Consider the following 20882-nt stretch of genomic DNA (forward strand, 5'->3'; position numbering starts at 1 on the left):
TGTCACAGTTTAAAATTGCGCACACTCGTGGAATGGTGACAAGCTAGGGTACTCAAAAACCTCATAGGCGACGCTTTAACAAATGTTAACGGTTACCAGTTTAGAGTTACAGAGGAAGCCTTGTGCTAGAATTATTGCTCTCGCTCTGATAATCACGGTGATACATAACTTGTGTGATTTGGACACCGTTTACATTTGCAGGTGCGACTTACGTATGTGTTTTCTTTGGTGCACCCAGGGACGGGGGAGCTTTACATTTTTTTTTTTGTATGGTTGACAAGTGGTTAATAAAGCTGCTATGTAGCTTTTTGGTGTAAAAAAAAGAAGATAAAAATCAGTGTTGCTGAGTAATTGTCATTCAAAGTGTGACACCTCTGAAAACCGAGAAATGTCCTGGTCAGGAAGGGGATCACACCGTCCGGTATTGAGGTGGTTTGAATGCCTTTTGTTATGGCGGCTCAGGCAAAAGAAGGGGCCCTCCACTTCACCAGAAAAGGCTAAAAAAATTGGGCATGTGCCGTATTTATTTGATGCTTTGGGTTGCCGATGATAATAAACGGCACCACAAAGAATCAAATGTATGATAACGTGTATGTTCCCGTAATGTACTATTGTGAAAACGTGTGACTAGGTCCTTATGGGGCTAACCATGAATAGGCTCCCTCAGTGCGTGAAAACACACGTGTGCTGAGGTAATGTATAGTCTGTATCCACCGTATGGCCAGCTTCACCTATACACTATGTGGTAATGTGTGTGCCATGATGTATTGTACTAAATGGAACCACAATGCACTAAAGCAACCCATCGCCAACGTATTATCCATGTACTGCGTTGGCAAACATGGCGTAGGTGTGTTTTCTGGGCTAGTGTGCACCACGCGGGTGCGGCCTTTATGTCAGGGATTATATGTCAGAGCAGTGGAGGCTGCTGTTTTTTTTTTTTATTGGGTGGGCGGCACCACCCCCTCCACATTGTCTGCCATCACTTACCCCATCTGGGTGGCGGGATGCGGGCAGCGGCTTCGGTGTGTCCTCAAGCGCGGCGGACCCCATCTAGGTGGCGGGGGGAGGGCTGCACAGCGGCTCCGGTGTCCTCTCCTCCCACACGGCGGCCGTGCGTCTCCTCTCTCCTCCTCCTTGGTGCTAGGCGTCCAAAAGGATCGCCTGACATTTTGGCCAATCAGGATAAGGGTCCCACAACCCGCTTCCTGATTGTTGGGGATGAGATTTAGTGTGAAAATAGCGAATATTCATTGGCTATTGTCACTCAACTGGGTGGGATCGGGGCGCAGTGCTCTTCACCCTGAGCCCACCCTTTTTTGAAGCCTATTAGAGCCTCTGGCTCTAGTCACCTCCTTTTGAACCCCCCCCCCCCATTAGAATCCATGGTTCGGCGCCCTGTATGTAGCTCAGGGGGCCGGACGCATGGATGGGGGGGGCGGCGCCCTAATGGATGGGCCGCAACTGTGTCAGAGTCTCTGGACCTCCACCATGGGCAACGCCAACGCCGGCCCTCTGGATTTACTTTATGGATGGATATCATATTTCCATGTAGATAATATAATGCAAATATTTATAGGGTTTATGTATAAGATACACAACATGTAGGGAAGAGTGAGGGGTCATCAGAGTCCCCTCAGGATCCTTTCATGAGAGGTCAAACATCACCATAGCAACCTGACTGCACACTGTTGCTAGGATACGGCGCCAAACCAGCCCCCCCCAATGACCGAGCAGGAGATTCGACGGGGCAGGCGTGGCTATGGAGATCATGTGCCTCCAGCAGGGCGGGGAGATGAATGGGTTCCTCCCACCGGCTCAATAGCGGCTCGTTTGCCGCTAGGTATGACGTCATGTCTCCACGCTCCCTTGTACGGGGAGCTCCGGCTGGGGTGACATGGGGGAGAGCGGACCGGCCGAGGGGAACCGTGAGAGCGGTGAGAACCCCACCGATACCGAGCGGAGTGCTAGAATACCGACCGTCATATCATCGCACTGTACATCCAGTGATCACCCCCCCATCTACTCCTATCTAATACACCTACCTACCCCCATCTACTCCTATCTACCCCCCCCCTATACTCCTATCTACCCCCCTATACACCCTCCTACCCCCCCATACTCCTATCTACCCCCCTATACACCCTCCTACCCCCATCTACTCCTACCCACCCCCCCCCCCCCCCTATACACCTACCTACCCCCATCTACACCTACCTACCACCCCTATACACCTACCTACCCCACTATACACTTTCCTACCCCCCTATACACCTACCTACCCCCATCTACTCCTACCTACCCCCCTATACACCTACCTACGCCCCTATACACCTACCTACCCCCATCTACTCATATCTAATATACCTACCTACCCCCCTCTATACTCCTACCTACCCCCTTATACACCTTCCTACCCCCCTATACTCCTGCCTACCCTCTATACTCCTATCTACCCCCCTATACACCCACCTACCCCCTCCTATACTCCTACCTATCCCCCTATACTCCTACCTACCTATACTGACCCCCATATACACCTACCTACCCCCCTATACTCTTACTGACCCCCATTTACACCTTCCTACCCCCTATACTCCTACCTATCTCCATATACACCTACCTACCCCCTAATATATCTCTTGACCTCCCCCTATACATTCCCTAACCCTTAAATATACCTTACTGACCCCCAATACATCTCATCACCCCCCATAAATCTCCTGTTTACCTCCTGACCCCCCCCCCCCCCATATATCTCCCAACCCTTATACATATATCTCCACCCTGTATACCTGCTGACCTCCAGTACATCTTCTGACCCCTTCTATACTTCTCCCAACTCCCCCTCCACCCCCCCCCCTGATCTCCAATATAACTACTCATCTCCCTATACACCTCCTGACCTCTCCACCTGCTGACCCCTGCTGTACATCCCACAACCCCCTATACATCTCCTCACCTCCATATACACCTACTGGTTCCCCTCTACATTTACTGCCCCCCAATATAGCTATTGACCTCCCTATGCATCTCCTGACCACCCAATTAAATCTACTGACCTCCCTATATACCCCCTGACCCCTGTACATTGTGTGTCTTCTCCCAACCCCCTATACACCTACTTACCTTCCTATACATCTCCTGACCTCCCCATGCACCTACTGACCCGCCCAATATATCCATTCATCTCCCTATACATCTACAGGTTCTCCTCTACATTTATTGACCCTTAATATATCTGTTGACTTCCATATACCCCTACCGACCTCCCAATACATCTCCTTATCACCCCCCATACACCTGTTGACCCTCACTCTCCCAACCCCCTATACACCTACTGGTTCCCTTCTACATTTATTACCCCCCAAGATATCTGACCTCCCTGTACATCTCCTGATCACCCCCCATACGCCTGCTGGCCCTCCCTCTCCCAACCCCCTATACATCTCCTAATCTCCCTGTATACCTACTGGTTCCCCTATATATTTACTGAGCCCCAATATATCTATTGACTTCCCTATACATCTCCTGAACCCCATTAAATCTACCGACCTCTGTATACACCTACTGGTTCTCCTCTACATTTACTTGACCCCCAATAAATGTATAGATCTCCCTATACACCTACTGACCTCCCCATACATCTCCTACTCACCCCTCCTGTGCCTCTCCCAACCCCCCCCCCCCTCTATACATGTATTGACTTACCTGTACATCTCCTGACTTCCCAATACACCCGCTGGATCCCCTCTACATTTACTGACCCGCAATATATCTTGTCCTCCCTATACATCTCTTAAACCCCATTATATCTACTGATTTCACTATACACCCGCTGAACCCCAGTACATCTTCTGACCCCTCCTGTACCTCTCCTGACCTCCCTATATACCTACTGGCTCCCCTCTACATTTACTGACCCCCAATATATCTATTGACTTCCCTATACATCTCCTGAACCCCGTTAAATCTACTGACCTCCCTCTACACCTACTGACCCCCTGTGCATCTTCTGACTCCTTCTGTACCCCTCCCAACCCCCTATATACCTACTTACCTTCCTATACATCTCCTGTCCTCCCTATGCACCTACTGGTTCCCCTCTACATTTACTGACCCCAATATATTTGTTGGCCTCCCTGTAAATCTCCTGAACTCCTTTATATCTACTAACCTGCCTATACGCTCGCTGACCCCCAGTACATCTTCTGACCCCTTTTATACCTCTCCCAAACCCCCCCCAATATAACTACTGATCTCCCTATACACCTCCTGACCTCTCCATACATCTCCTGATCCCCCCCCCCCATACACCTGCTGACCCCTCCTGTACATCTCCTGACCTCCCTGTATACCTACTGGTTCCCCTCTACATATTCTTGACCCCCAATATATCTATTGACCTCCCTTTACATCTTCTGAACCCTAATAAATCTCCTGACCTCCTTATACACCCGCTGACCCCCTGTACATCATCTGACTCCTCCTGTACCTCTCCCAACCCCCTACACACCTACTTGACTTCCTATACATCTCCAGACATCCCCATGCCCCTACTGACCCCCAATATATCTGCTGATATCCCTATACATCTACTGATTCCCCTCTACATTTATTGATCCCAAATATATCTGACCTCCCAGTACATCTTCTGACCCATTCTATACCTCTCCCACGCCCCCTCCCCCCCCCCCCCCCCCATTCACCTACTGATCTCCAATATATTGATTGATCTTCCTATACACTTACTGACCTCTTCTTCATACATCTCCTGATCACCTCCCCCCCTCCTCCCAATATGCCCGCTGACCCCTCCTGTACCTCTCCCAACCCCCTATACTCCTACTTCTTTTCCTATACATCTCCTGACCTCCCTATGCACCTACTGACCCCCAATATATGTTAGTCTCCCTATATATCTACTGGTTCCCCTCTACATTTACTGACCCCCAATATATCTGCTGATATCCCTATACATCTACTGATTCCCCTCTACATTTATTGATCCCAAATATATCTGACCTCCCAGTACATCTTCTGACCCATTCTATACCTCTCCCACGCCCCCTCCCCCCCCCCCCACCCCCCCCCCCCCATTCACCTACTGATCTCCAATATATTGATTGATCTTCCTATACACTTACTGACCTCTTCTTCATACATCTCCTGATCACCTCCCCCCCTCCTCCCAATATGCCCGCTGACCCCTCCTGTACCTCTCCCAACCCCCTATACTCCTACTTCTTTTCCTATACATCTCCTGACCTCCCTATGCACCTACTGACCCCCAATATGTTAGTCTCCCTATATATCTACTGGTTCCCCTCTACATTTACTGACCCCCAATATATCTATTGACCTCCCTATACATCTCCTGAACCCCAGTACATCTAACCCCTTCTATACCTCTCCCAACCCCCCTCCCATTCACCTACTGATCCTCCAATATCTATTGATCTCTCTATACACCAACTGACCTCTCCATACATCTCCTGCACCCTCCACATACACCTGCTGACCCCTTTTGTACCTCTCCTAAACCCCTACAGTTTTCCTGACTGCCCTATATACCTAGTGGTTCCCCTCTACATTTGCTGACTTCCCTATACATCTATTTTATATCTACTGACCTCCCTATACACCCACTGACCCCCTGTACATCGTCTGACTCCTCCTGTACCTCTCCCAACCCCCTATACACATACTTACCTTCCTATACATCTGATCACCCCCCCCCCCATACACCTGCTGATCCCTCCTGTACCTCTGCCAACCCCCTATACACGTATTGACCTCCCTGTACATCTCCTGACCTCCCAAATACACCTACTGGTTCCCCTCTACAATTACTGACCTTCAATATATCTTTTGACCTCCCTATAAACTCCTAGACCGCCAGTACATCTTACCTCTGCTACACCCCTCCCTGTCCCCCACCCCATTCACCTACTGATCTCCAATATATCTATTGATCTCCCTGTACACCTCCTGACCTCTACATACATCTCCCGATCAGCACCCCCTCCATACACCTCCTGACCTTCCTGTATACCTACTGGTTCCCCTCTACAATTACTTGACCCCCAGTATATTGACCTCCCTACACATCTCCGGAACCCCATTAAATCGACTGACCTCCCTATATACCCGCTGACCCCTGTACATCGTGTGACTCCCCCCTATACACCTACTTACCTTCCTATACATCTCTTGACTCCCCATTAACCTACTGACCCCCAAGATATCTATTGATCTCCCTATACATCTACTGGTTCACCTCTACATCTCCTGACCTGCCGACCTCCCCATACATCTTCTGACCTCCTTATGCACCTACATTTACTGAACCCCAATATATCTATTGACCTCTTTATACACCTACTTGTTCCCTTCTACACCTCCTGACCTCCCTATACACTTAGTGGTTCCCCTCTGCATCTACTGAACCCCCCCCCCCCCCCATGTATCTATTGACCTCCCTATACACCTACTGGTTCCCCTTTACATCTACTGAACCCCCCCCCCATACATCTTCTTTATATCTTCCTCCTTCTCATGTGTGTGCTCTATGCAGGTGTGTGGAGTCCCTATGCCGTCTGTGTCTCCCGTCGCCCACACACTGCGATCCTGAACACGACATGGAGGCCAACCTGCAGAAGAGGAAGGAGAGCCGCAAGTCGCTGCGGATTAAAGTCATCAGTATGGGTAATTCCGAAGTAGGCAAGGTAGCAATGGGGGTGAGACTCTGAACCCCCATCAATGTATTGTCTCTAAAGGTCAATTTAATTTTTTTTTTTTTTTTACTCTGCAGCTTTTACATATTAAAAAATAAAATTAAAAAAATCCCATCTTTCTGTGAAATTCACTTTCTGCTATAAGGGGACAATGATCTTTCCATGTCTTCCATTTGGTCTGCTACATTTTCACCCTGTTACATTCGCTTTCACTGAAGACTAAGGGGCCGGAGCACACCAATACACATTACACAGGTGTGTGCCGCTGTGGTCCTGATCAGGAAGTCGGTCCAGCGCAATGATGTCCGGATGGCTAGAGGAGCTAAGTGCAAGTAGATAGAAAGTGGCTGAAGGAGACCAGAGATCATCAGTGAGATCCATTAAAAAAAAGTAGATAGATTTTTTTTTTTTAATGAAAAATGTTTGACAGTTGTCTATGACGCACAGTGCTTTAGCAAACTCATTGTCACCCACTTGGGGTTTATAAGTGTGTGTGACTATGTTGTACTTTGGAAGCAGTCAGTAGGTGGAGCTCTTGGCTCTTTTTCAAATGTTTCCTAGTAAAAAAAATACACTAAAGTTAATTTTTAGACACCTAAATGTAATTTATTGCCCAATTTTTAGGTAGAATATATAAAAGACGACGTTGTGGTGAGTAAATAGATACCCAACACGTCAAACCTTAAAGCGCTGCTCTAGACTCCTTCAGACAAAATTAAGTCAGCAGCTACAATTACTGTAGCCGTTGACTTTTTTTTTTTAATATAAAGACACTTAACCTGTCCACGAATCCAGCAGTGTCTTCACCCAGGACAATTTTTCAATCGGCTCTCGGGTGCTGCCGCCACCATCTCAGCTAAGGGAAACCAGGAGTGAAGCTTTGCGGCTTCAAAGCCGATTCCCTACTACGCATGCGAATGGCGGGGGAAGGAGGAGGGGGGCCAAACTTCCGGCTGAATTCTCAACGGCAAAGTCAGTCGGAAGTGGGAGCAAGTACCTGTCAAAACCATGTAACCCCCCCCCAAATGTGACAGCGGGAAGGCAAGCTAGCGGAGCTTCCCCTTTTAGGTGGAGCTCCGCTTTAAAATTGCGTGTGGCCATGAAACGGTGAAAAACTTCAGTACCCTATATTTTTTTCATAGGCCCCACAGGTCTTCAGTTTAGAATTACGAAGGAGCTTTGGTGCAAAACGTATTGCTCTCACTTGAGCAGTGACATATAACATGTGTAGGACATGTGTTTTCCTATGTAGAGGTCTAACACATCATACGTATAGGGAAAGGGAGGGGCGCTAAAACGTAGTATTATTATACAGGAATTATATAGTGCCAACAGGTTACACAGCGCTTTTCAATATAAAAGGGAGGCAAGACAATACAGTAACAATACAATAAAATACAAGAGGATTAAGAGGGCCCTGCTCAGAAGAGCTTACAATCTAAAAGGGTGGGGCAGGTGGTACAAAAGGTTGTAACTGAGGGGAAGAAGCTGATGGAAATGGTAAAAGATTAGTTGGAGGTGTTATGGGCTTCCCTGAAGAAATGAGATTTCAGGGATCGCCTGAAGGCAGCAAGAGTAGAGGATATCCGGACCAGTGGAGGTAGAGAGTTCCAGAGGATGGGAGAGGCTCTGGAGACGATCATAGGAGGAGGAGACAAGGGAGCTATAGAGCAGAAGGTCTTAAGAGGAGCGTAGAGGACGGTTTGGGTGATATTTGGAGACAAGATTGGTGATGTAGCTCAGGGCAGAGTTGTGAATGGCTTTGTATGTTGTTAGTATTTTGAGTTTTATTCGCTGGGCGATCAGGAGCCAGTGTAGGGATTGGTGGAGAGGGGTGACAGACACTGAGTGGTTGGTAAGGTGGATAAGTCTACAGCAGCATTCATGTTAGAGGAGGGGATAGCCTATGGAGAGGTAGGCCTATAAGAAGGGAATTGCAATAGTCAAGGCAAGAGATAACAAGGGAATGAATGAGTAGCTTGGTGGTTTCATTAAAAAGGGGCAAATTTTAGAGATGTCCCGGAGGAAAAGTCTACAAGCTTTTAACATTGATTGGATTTGGGGCTGAAAGGACAAGTCAGAGTCTAGGATTACACCTAGTACCCTGGTGTGAGGGGAGGGGTTGATGATTGCGGCGATCTTTCCCCAGAAGTGAGAGCGGATACCTGGTTTTAACAGGTATCCGCTCCCCCTCCTCCCTGAAAGGTGATAAATGTGACACCGGAGGGGGGGAAGAATCAGATCCACAGAAGTTCCATTTCTAGGTGGAGCTCTGCTGATCTCTGGCCAGTCCGTCAATGGATGGTTGAAAAACGGACAGCATGTGTGAAACAGGCCTTACTAGTAATGGCGGCGATCAGAGATTTTTAGATGAATTGCGGTGGACAAATCGGACACCTAACTTACACTTTTGACACTTTTTGGGTACCAGTGACAGTAACACAGTGATCAGTGCTAAAAAAGAAATCCTTCTTTTTTTCTCCTCCTTTCTTCTTTTTTTTTTTTCTCCTCCTTTCTTCTTTTTGTTCTCCTCCTTTCTCCCTTTTTCTTTTTTTCTCTTTTTGCTTCTCTGTCTAAAGCCCCCCCCCCCCAATAATAAAAAAAAAAAATGTGTAAACGATTTGTAATAACTAAGAGGGGAGTACCAGGAGGGCCCATATGTGGCTACCTCCCTGATTCTACACATCCCTTCCCATTCACCCCCCTAAGTCTCCAACCAGTGACCTCACTCAAAAATAAAACACCCTAATAAAATAGTAAAAAAAACATAACATACCATTAAAAAAAGTGTACTATTTATTGTTGATTAAGGGGTAGACTCAGGGGTAGTTGCCTATAGCTGCCACCCCGGTTCCATCCTAACATACTATGTTCCCTTATCCTAACCACACAATCCTTCCCTCCCATATATTCAAACCCAATTAAATGTTATTATCTCCCAATTATATTTTATGATTATATTTTTTATTATTTTTGTAATGTAATACTTATACAAAATAATAATTAGCATTAATTTTTTTTTTAGTATTTTATTATTTTGTATAATTCTTATTATGTTATTATTACAAAAAATGGCATGGTCGAGCGATGTGCTTCAGTGGTTGTGCCAGTCCTGTGATATGGAGGCCATCTTATCCACTGCAAGCCAGACGTCCCCCACCCCCCCTTGGTCTCCAGTGGAACTTCCCCATCCTCATAGCGCTGTAATGCATCTCCCCCTGTTCTGCCAGAAATTAAAGCAAAATCCTGTGTAGGTTGAGGGCTACCAATCATTGATTATGGGGGGGCTATGGACTCCCTTGTGGCAGTGTTGATTGGCTCATCTCTGTCCCCCTGGAAGACCCTAAAGGCCAGTATTTTTCTTACGTGTGAGCTACAGATCACCTCCCTCTATGTTATGGAGAGGAAAATGTGTTCTGATTTCCTGTCCTAGGGCAACAACACTACTCTTCCATAGATGCAGGACAATGAGTGAGCATTGTCCCCCTGGGAAGTGTGTTACTGGCAGGATCATCAGATTAAAATTAAAGAAAACGAATGGAGCCATCACATCTGAGAAAGCTGCAATATATTACATTTGTGTTGGCTTTTAGTGTCTGTCCTAAGCGCCTTCTAGTGTTTGTGTCCTGAGGGTCCCCTAGTGCCTATGTTCTCAACTCTCCCTAGTGTCTATGTCCTGGGTTCCCTCTGGTGTCTACGTCCTGGGTTCCCTCTGGTGTCTACGTCCTGGGTTCCCTCTGGTGTCTACGTCCTGGGTTCCCTCTGGTGTCTACGTCCTGGGTTCCCTCTGGTGTCTACGTCCTGGGTGCCCTCTGGTGTCTACGTCCTGGGTGCCCTCTGCCCTAAGCACCCCCTGCAGTCTATATCTAAGTATCAAAGGGCGCTAGCTGGACAATCTTTCAGCACTGTCACACTTTGAATGACAATTGCGCGGTTCATGCAACACTGTACCCAAATTAAATTTTTATCATTTTTTTCACACAAATAGAGCTTTCTTTTGGTGGTGCTTAATCACCACTGGGTTCTTTTTTTTTATTTCAAAATAAACGAAAAAAAGACCAACATTTTTGAAAAAAAAAAGTTTTCTTCATAAAGTAAATTCCTTAAATTTTGTAAATAAGTAATAAATTCCTTAAATTTTGTAAATAAGTAATTTTTCTCCTTCACTGATGTACACTGATGAGGCTGCACCGATAGGCTGCACTGCTGGGCACTGATGAGGTGGCACTAATAAGATAGCACTGAAGGGCCCTGATGAGGCTGCACTGATGAGATGGCATTAATATGCAGCACTGATGGGCACTAATAGGCGGCACTGATAGGTGGCGCTGATGGGCGGCACTGATGAGCAGGCACTGACTGGCCTCACTGATGGGCAGAGACTGGCCTCACTGATGGGCAGAGACTGGCCTCACTGATGGGCATTATTGGGGCTGCACTGATAATCAGTGTTCTGATTATCTGTACAGATCTCTCCTGCGAGGAAATGCTGCTGATCACCTCTCCTCACACTCTGTCAGTGTGAGCCGAGGAGATCTGATAAAAAGCATTTCCTTGTTTACATGTGATCAATTGTGATTGGAGACAGCTCATCACATGGATAAAGAGCCGCTTCATCGGCTCTATACCAAGATCGGGGTCGTGCCTTGTCCCAGTGACACAGCGCACACCCCCACGAGCGCGCAGGCTCAGTGTGACTGGGGTGACATTGTATGACGTCATCCCAGAACAACAGAGGATTCTGCCGGCAGTGGGCAGGAGGTAAAGATCCTCCTAACTCTTAAAGGACAGCTTACTATGAACATCATTGTCTGCATCAAATAGACGGTAGTTGGTAGTTGGGAATCCAGAATAGATGGCAGTTGGGAATTTGAAAATGCTTCAAAGATGGTCGAGAATCTGTTGAAATTGATCCATGTTCTGGAAAAACCAGAGAATGTTGAAGGTCTACGGGGTACAATGAACAAAGATCAGCAACTGACAGTGCGAGAACTAGAAACTGATCTGGGAATTTCAAAAACCACTGGGTCTAAGATTTTGATGCAGGATCTTGGCATGAAACCTGTTGCGGCAAAATGCCTTCCACAAATTTTGCTACAAGAGCAGAAGAAACATCATGCTGCAGTTGCTAATGACTTGCTTTAAACTGCTACCAATAAACCAGATTTCCTCAAGAAGATCATAACCAGAGATGAATTATGGGTGTACAGCTATTATCTGAAAATGAAGGCCTAGTTGTCCCAATGGTTGGCTCTCCGTGCCCAAGAGGGCACGGCAAAGTGGCAGCAAGATCAAGACCATGTTAACTGTGTTTTTTGATTGGGAAAGTGATTCCAGTAAAGGATTTTGCAGAGTGTTTTGAATAGTGGAAGAGTTGCTGGGAGAGCTATGTGAAGTTTCCTCTATCTTGTATCTTCTTCAATAAATGTCTCTATTTTTCATATTACACAGCTGGATACTTTCTGGACAGACCTCCTATGCACTTATTTTGTGGTAAATGCATGCTAAGATTGCATTTCACAGAGATCACCCTTTGACAATACTTTCATCTTCCCTTCTCCATAACATCTCTGTTCAGGCTTAATCCGAAATTAGCATCTACTGCCGGGTCGGAAGCTGGCCACGTATGTAAAGTTTTCTTTTGTTTAGCCCAGGGGGCTGAACTAGGGAAATCTATAGACTCCCCTATCCAGAGTAAATGGTATACATGAAGGAATTTCCTGCAGCTGGCTATTGTATTCTGACAGCTGCCTCCTGGGGCTGTCAGAATACCTGAACAGTCACTGCAGTAGATGGACTGTGGTCACTGTTCGGCTGTTTCACAGTCAGGGATCAGGCTCAGAGACCAGTAGCTACAACAGCAGAGAGGCTCCCGCCAACCAGCTGGATTATTTATTTATTATTATTATGATACGAGATTTATATAGCGCCAACAGTTTACGCAGCGCTTTACAATATATAAGGGGGACAACACCAGAATTATCGATTGGTGCCGTCATGGCCGATCTAAATTATGGGCTCTGATAGAACAGGCACAAACACGCATTCCACTCTCAAGGGCCCCTATGGTGCTACGACCATCTACAATCACTATTGAAAAGTCACCCCCTAATGGGGACGACGCTTCATATAGGTTCTGTAGCTATTAAACAACATTCCCTCTCCTCTTTGGATTCTCTGTTATTCCCCATTCTGGGGAACCCACAATTCTCTCCGGGTCTTTGTCCTCATACGTTTGGCAATTTACGTCGGTCCGGCATGACTCAAGCATCCCACTTTCTTATGAACGGCAGATGGCCCTCCATCGAGGAATTAATGATGGAGGAGGGTCCGTTTAAATTGACCTTTTGGCCAGCACTTCAGCTACGACATTTTCTGGATACCATACCTAATCCTCGCAATTTTGCCCGTCCCTTGACGACGTTTGAAGAATATTGCTCTGACAAAGGCAATATAATACAGGTTCTATACAGAACATACTCTATGCTGAACTGCCCGGCAACCCTACCACACCTGCCGTTCTTGGATAAATGGGAACAGGATCTACAACAAAAATTTACACCAGGTCAAACTCAGAATATACTTAGACTTGCTTTGAAGTCTTCAGTTTGTACAAAAATTCAAGAATTTAACTATAAACTACTGACAAGATGGTATCGTACCCCCTACCTCCTACACCAATACTATCCTGATACCACTGACTGTTGCTGGAGATGTCAGGGAGACAAAGACACATTATTTCATATATTTTGGTCATGCCCTAAATTGACTAACTTCTGGACGACAGTCCGGGAAGTGACTCAAAAATTCACGGAATATAAGATTCCTGGTGATCCGGCATTTTTTTTACTGCATGTTTCCAATATACCTGCTAAATGTTATCAAAAATCAGTTTTAGGACATCTCCTCAATGCTGCAAAGTCCTGCATTCCACTCTACTGGAAAAAACAATCACCGCCAACGGTGGCTGACTGGTTGCGTAAGGTGGTAGACATTAGTAGAATGGAGGACTTGTTAGCGGCTGAGCGAAATCAACAGGACAAATATTCCACGACTTGGAGTGTCTGGAAACAGTTCATCCTGTCTAGGGAGGGGGCAGCCCTCCTTGGACAGGAGAGCCATATATGAACATTACCCTTTATATGCCTTGGCTATCCAGAACCAAAGATACCTAATCCCCCTCCCTTCCTTCCTACTTGTCCTTTCTCCCGTCCGCTGTTTATTTTCTTTATTTTTATCTTTATTTTTTTTTTGTTTTTGTTTTTTTGTTTTGTTTTGTTTTGTTTTTTTGATTGAAAATAGGAAAAAGGCAACGAGTGATGTCAGACTTGCTACCTGAATCCCTTCTATACACGGCTCCTAGTAGATAACAAGGGGCGGTGCCGGTCAAGGACAGGCTTTATATATGACTTTACTGATGCGTGCCGCCATATATTATATAAATGAAGTTATATTTTAGTTGTAATCTGTATGTTATATTTTCTTTTTTGTTGTATTTGATCTGATCTCACCCGTTGTGGGTGTTAATAAAAGTTATATTTGAAAAGGGGACAACACAATTACAGTACAGTTCAATACAAAAGGTACAGGAGGGCCCTGCTCGTAGAGCTTACATTCTAAAGGGAGGGGGTGGTGGTACAAAAGGTAATAGCTGCAAAGAATGATTTGATGGGGGTGGCTCAGGGACAGTTATGTGGGTGTGGGATAGGCTTCCCTGAATAAATGAGTTTTCAGGGATCTCCTAAAGGTGGACAGGGTAGGGGCTGATCGGACATACTGGGGCAGGGAATTCCAGAGGATGGGAGAGGCTCTGGAGAAGTCCTGAAGGCGAGCATGGGAGGAGGTAACAAGGGAGCTAGAGAGCAGGAGGTCCTGGGAGGAGTGGAGGGGGCGATTTGGGCGATATCTGCAGATGAGGTTGGTGATGTAGATGGGGGCGATGTTGTGAATGGCCTTGTATGTTGTGGTTAGCATTTTGAATTTTACACGGTGGGGTAGGGGAAGCCAGTGAAGGGATTGGCAGAGAGGAGCAGCAGTCACGGATTGATTAGTGAGGTGTATTAGTCTAGCAGCAGCATTCATAATAGACTGAAGGGGGGATAGCCTGCTTAAGGGTAGGCCATTAAGGAGAGAGTTGCAATAGTCGAGGCGAGAAATAATCAAGGAGTGAATAAGTTGCTTTGTGGTGTCATTAGTCAGGAAGGGTCGAATTCTGCAGATGTTGCGGAGGTTAAGGCGGCAGGATTTAGCCAGTGATTGGATATGGGGGCTGAAGGAGAGGTCAGAGTCAAGGATTACACCCAGGACCCTGGCATGTGTGGAGGGACCAATGGTTGTGTTGTTGATATTAATGGTGAAGTGACAGGAGGGGGACCGTTAAGGAGGAAATATAACTAGCTCAGTTTTAGAAAGACTAAGTTTGAGGAAGTGGTGTGACATCCATACCGATATGTCATTCAGCAAGTTTGAGATCCGTGAGGGGATAGGGGGGTGAGTTGAGGAGTGGAGAGATAGATCTGTGTGTCATCGGCACAGAGGTGGTATTGGAAGCCATGGGATAAGTACATAATTACACAAGTTTTGTTTATGAAGGGATCTCCTACAGTTGGCTATTGTATTCTGACAACTGGCACCTGTGGCTGTCAGAATATCCGAACAGTGGCTGCAGCTGACAGGCTGCGGCCAATGTTCAGCTGTGTCACGGTCAGAGGTCAGGCACCGACCAGCTGGATACAGTAAGTATACAAGCAGGTAAGCATGGCAGATGACATGACTAACCCGAGGTGCAGGATCTAAGAACTAACTAGTATTCACCAAAGACCCTGATGGTGGGGATGGGCTTTGCTGTGTGTTAGTACCATGTCACAGTCCTCAGGATCAGCCCACCAGGAGGAGAGGAAGCCAGGGTCCAGTAGCAGAAAGGGATCAAGCAGAAGCATAGTCAGCAAACAAGCCAAAGGTTGGTAACAAGTGGTTACAGGCTGGGATCAAGCGGAAGCAGAGTCGAGGAACAAGCCAAAGGTCAATAATGAATGGTTGCTGGTTGGAATCAAGCGGAAGCATAGTAGAGGAACAAATCAAAGGTCAATAAAGATAGTAGTGGAATGGAGATAAGGACAGCTACAGGTAGGCAAAAGAGCAAGATATTGGCTGGAGAGAGCACAATAATCTGGCAAAAAGTACAAAGGCGTGGCTTAAGTTCAAGGAAGGAGCAAGGAGTTCAAGGTTCACCACCAGGGATAAGGTACAAAAAACGATTATCCAAGGGATCAGACAGGATGCTGTCCAGCATCTCTGGGGCCTCAGCAAGAAGAGCTACTCTTGGATGCAGCAGAGGTTGTGGGTTCAGATCCCACTCTTAAAAAAGCTGAATTTTTTTTCTGTTCGGCTCTTTTTTGTTTTCCTAATTGACCACCAGGTGGTGTTGGCATGGCCACCAACAGCTTGAATTTCAGCTAAATCCTTCTGCCTATGCGCTTGCCTTGTTCTCACCTTGTTGCCTCAGACAAGTCTGCCTGCTGCTGTTTACTCTTCCCTTATAACAACAATCCCAGTGAATGTATCCCTGAGAAGAGTGATCAGTGTATTCTGGTGAGGAGTATTCCACTCTGTCAGAATGCAATAGCTCAGCGGGAGAGATCCCTGCATTACACATTGGTTGTGTTGATATGGGGATCTGTCAGTTTTTTTTCATTCAACCCGCTGGTTGAATGATAAAAAACTGAACGTATAAACATTGCTTTACTCCATAACGTTTATCTGTTAACCCTATAAGTTAAAGAACCCATTCTTGCAGAGCTTGATGTACTTTCATTGTATTAGTATTGTTTTACAGATTATCACATTCTGTTGTCCTAGACTGTTGGCAAAATTTAGGTTGTTGTGTTGGTAGTTCACAAATATAGAATGTTTCTTACAGCAGACATTTTAGTTGATAAACATAGAAATACAGGGGTATGCCTGTATAACACTACTAAATTAATTACTACTCTGCATTTGTTTAAAAATAATTTGCTGTGTTTTACTTGTTTAGCTAATTTCTTATGCAAAGAGTTTAAAGGTGACCTTTAGCCTCGGGGCTGAAACATTACTCCAGAGTTATTATTTGGCAAGCAGAAGGATAAGGACAGACAGTAGTGGATCTAAAATTTCAGCATCAGCACTGAGACACCTGTGAGTACTTTAGTATAACATAAGCACCTCATAGTACACTAATCATATATGTACATGTGGAAAAGGAGTGCTTATTGTGAAGACAGGGGATAATTACAAGAAAAATGTAATGTAATCCTTCATCCAATATCAATCTTTTTTTTTATTTTTAGTTCTTCAATGGCAGAGGCACATGCGAAGTTAAGTTTGAGAAAGGAAGTGACAGAAGAAGATGCTTTGGTTGCCATTTTATTATTTGAAGATTTTCTTACTCTGAAACATGGTAAATGTTTGTGTTTTCTCTGCAATTAATTTGATTATAAGAAAGTATAAAATATGAATATATAAAAGTATGATATATACAAGATAAGGGTTAAATATTTTGTAGGTAAATGGGTTGAATATGTATAATTTCCTTCATACGCAGGGCCCTGTTACTTTACTGCTTAAAGTGATACTAAAGTCTTGTTTAGACACAGGAAGTACTTGCTGAAAAAAAGCTTAGCATGAAAAATTAAAACAATTGCAGCCACCAAATCTACATACTGGTTAACCACAATATTCTGCATTTTAGTTTTTGGAAATAGATTCTCTAACTCTTTCACTCACCATAAGACACTTGTATGACTGTGCCTAGGGTAGCAGTAAGCTAAAGGAGTCAACGGTTCCTTGGAATCTCTTATAAAATAGCAAATGTGACTTTCACCAAACATTCGCTGCTGGTACGGCTGAATAAATGACTGTATTTAAAAACACTTGCACCTGAAAGTGAACATTTGCTGAATGTCAGATTCACTACTTTATAACTATGCCCCCATTAGTGTGTCAAGCAGTATAAAAACCTCCTGATTTCTGATTTTGATAATCATAGGTTAAATGGCTTCCACCAAAGTGGGTTGTGTAGATTAGATTAAGTACTTTAATGATGTGAATGTTTCAGTATTCCCTGAAAAACACCATCATATTGTCTTAGGTGCAAAGAATTGTCTACCCACAAGCACCCATTGTCACAATAATGCTGCGTACACACGAGCAGACTTTTCGACCGGACTGGTCCAACGGACAATTCGACCGTGTGTGGGCTTCATCGGACCTGCAACGGACTCTTTCGGTCGAATATCTGACAAGACTTTAGATTTGGAACATGTTTTAAATCTTTACATCAGAACTCTGCCGGACCCAGTTCCTATTGAAAAGTCTGCTTGTCTGTATGCTAGTCTGATGGACGAAAACTGACGCTAGGGCAGCTATTGGCTACTGGCTATCAACTTCCTTATTTTAGTCCAGTCGTACGCCATCACGTATGAATCCATCGGACTTTGGTGTGATCGTGTGTAGGCAAGTCCGTTTGTTCAGAAAGTCCGTTGGATGTTCGCCAAAAGGCCATTGGATAGACTGTCAGACCAGTCTGGTCGAAAAGTCAGCTCGTGTGTACGCGGCATAAGAGTTATACATTTGAATTGAGGCTCTGTAATGCAACATTCAGTCATTTCATCTTTACTAATAGGCTTTTCTGTTTCAATAATTTTTATTTGAGTTTAACAAGTAGCCAATATGCAATAGTTGCACCCACGCAGTGGCTAGCATTGACAATTATCATACAGGTTAGCCAAATAACAGCCAAAAGAGGTAATGTAAATATAGAGGAGAAAATGAGAACTAATGCCGCGTACACACGAGTGGACTTTTCGACCGGACTGGTCCGACGGACAATCCAACCGTGTGTGGGCTTCATCGGACCTTCAGCGGATTTTTCTAGTCGAAAATCTGACAGACTTTAGATTTGAAACATGCTTCAAATCTTTCTGATGGACTCGAGTCCGGTCGAAAAATCCACTCGTCTGTATGCTAGTCCGATGGACGAAAACCCACGCTATGGCAGCTATTGGCTACTGGCAATCAACTTCCTTATTTTAATCCGGTCGTACGTCATCACGTACGAATCCGTCGGACTTCGGTGTGATCGTGTGTAGGCAAGTCCATTCCTTCAAAAGTCCGTCGGAAATCCGTCAAAAGTCCGTCGGACCAGTCCGGTCGAAAAGTCCGCCCGTGTGTACACGGCATAACACAGCAGTAGAGGATAGGCCTGTTTCATAAGGCCACCAGGGTTCCTAAGAAGATTCCCCAAACCAGTGGTGCATCCCCTGGTCCCACTAATAGGCAGAAGAAACAACATACAGATACATAAATTCATTCACAGGGATCTGTGAGTGAAGAAACTCCAAGTCCTGTCTTGTAGTTCTCAATGGACCATGAGGGTGCTGATGAGCACCCTTGTAGTCCACTGACACTTCCTCCAGCTTTCTAACAGAAAACTCGTACAGAAGCACAGGCAAGAAAGGTGGAGGGCATGTCTGCAGGAGCCCGACATTGCACCCATGAGCCACTGATCGCCAGTATAATGCTTTGCATGCTCCCTTAGGGGAAAAAATGTATGCACTTTTTTTTTGCAAAAATATGTGCATTTATTATTTTTTTCCTGAAAGATGAACTTAAACTTTACCTCAGAAATAAAGCTCAGCTCAGAGCATAGCTGCACATTGTTTTATGATACACCATTTGACAAAAAAAGCTACTTTTCCGCATTAGATTTGAACCTAGTGCAACTCCAGCATGTTTCATTTCATGCTATCAATTGCAGACTAATCTAGAGTCATGCAGTCTTATGCTCCTATTTAAAACAAAGTACTCCAAGTGCATTACTGGATGTTTTTCAAGTTTATTCATTACTTTTGTTTCAAGTGAAGCTATGTAAGTGACTTTAGACCTGTGTTTTCATGCAGGCAGCTCAGTGTTCTCTGTATCCCATAATCCTCTATTTCCAGTTGAGCTGGTGGATGAGAGTAGTTTATGTCAGCGAGATAAATACCTGAGAGAATACCAGCACCAGCTCTTACAGTTTATTATGACATATGGACCAGCAGCAGCAGCTTCTATCTCTGAAGAATAAGGACACTTTTCATAGAGAAGGAATTTAATGCCTCTTAAATACAAGAAACATTTGCATGTTTTCATAAATCAATTTACTACTGATATTTTCAACAATAAAACAGTTCACGTAATTTTAACTAATATGCATTGGATGACATACCACTAAATACATTATGATCTAGATAAATGTTCCTAGGATGAGGACAAACAGTGACTTTCAAAGCAATTCTTTTCCTCAAGTAGATCTAGCAACAGCCTTTTTCCCGTCCAAATGCATGCATAGTAATGTGTACATGTATCCTCTACTTTTCTCTTCAAAAGAAGTCTTACTGGTCTGAGATGCTGACTCAATGTGTGCACAAGAGTAGACTCAACGTGTGCATTTTTTGGTGTTCACAAACATCGGGCACAGATCTGACCCTGTTGCAGCCACTTACCTTCTGACTTTCTCAAAAAGTTACAGGTCTGATGACTGGGTATGAGGGAATGCTGCTGCCTGCTGAATAATGCCATTTTCATCAGGGCAAAGTTACGTGTTCTAAAATAAGGCCACGGGTGGCAACAGATAGGTTGGGTTATGAATACAATGGATACAGGCAGAAGAGACGGTCCCAAAAAGGTACAATGTTCACAGGTAGTTACCAGGCAAATATATTCAGTAAGCGAGGATACATGTTGTAGACATCAAGGACCATTCTGGTGAGGTAGAACTTAAATACTCTAACCACCTAAGCCCTAGGGTATATCTTCAGTGTTGGGGAAAATCTCAAAAACTGTATAGGCTGCTGGAGGTTCTGTGTTTATGGATCAAAAAACAGTTTGGGATATGTTGGGACCAGGAGCTATTTTTGATAAATGCTCATTAAACAGCTGGGCAAGTACATACACCTGCTAGAAATTTTTTCCCAGGAAATATACTTTAAGCCCAAAACCAAAAATGTAATATATTACAGCATACCAATCATTATATATGTTGGCTGTATTCGTTTTCTTTTAGTTTTTTCCCACTATATATTTGCACCTGGTGATCTGACCAGTCCGTAATGGTGTATATCCAGCCTC

General features: G+C 44.9%; 1 protein-coding gene across 3 annotated transcripts in view; it reads left to right on the forward strand.

Moving 5' to 3' along the window:
- MCMDC2 (minichromosome maintenance domain containing 2) overlaps positions 1 to 20882 on the forward strand; it is a 96679-nt gene that overhangs the window by 53751 nt on the left and 22046 nt on the right. The window contains exons 12-14 of one of the 3 annotated variants that reach the window (XM_073631762.1): positions 16771 to 16910; positions 17063 to 17172; positions 19673 to 20408. In XM_073631762.1, the coding sequence (XP_073487863.1) occupies positions 16771 to 16910; positions 17063 to 17172; positions 19673 to 19839 (417 nt within the window). In that variant the 3' untranslated portion in view covers positions 19840 to 20408. Of the gene's footprint in view, positions 1 to 1777; positions 1938 to 6577; positions 6780 to 16770; positions 16911 to 17062; positions 17179 to 19672; positions 20409 to 20882 lie in introns of those variants that run through there. The other 2 variants (XR_012244532.1, XR_012244533.1) reach the window with 2 other exon arrangements.

The sequence above is a fragment of the Aquarana catesbeiana genome, linkage group LG05, assembly GCF_042186555.1.
Source record: "Aquarana catesbeiana isolate 2022-GZ linkage group LG05, ASM4218655v1, whole genome shotgun sequence".
NCBI classification, from domain to species: Eukaryota; Metazoa; Chordata; class Amphibia; order Anura; family Ranidae; genus Aquarana; species Aquarana catesbeiana.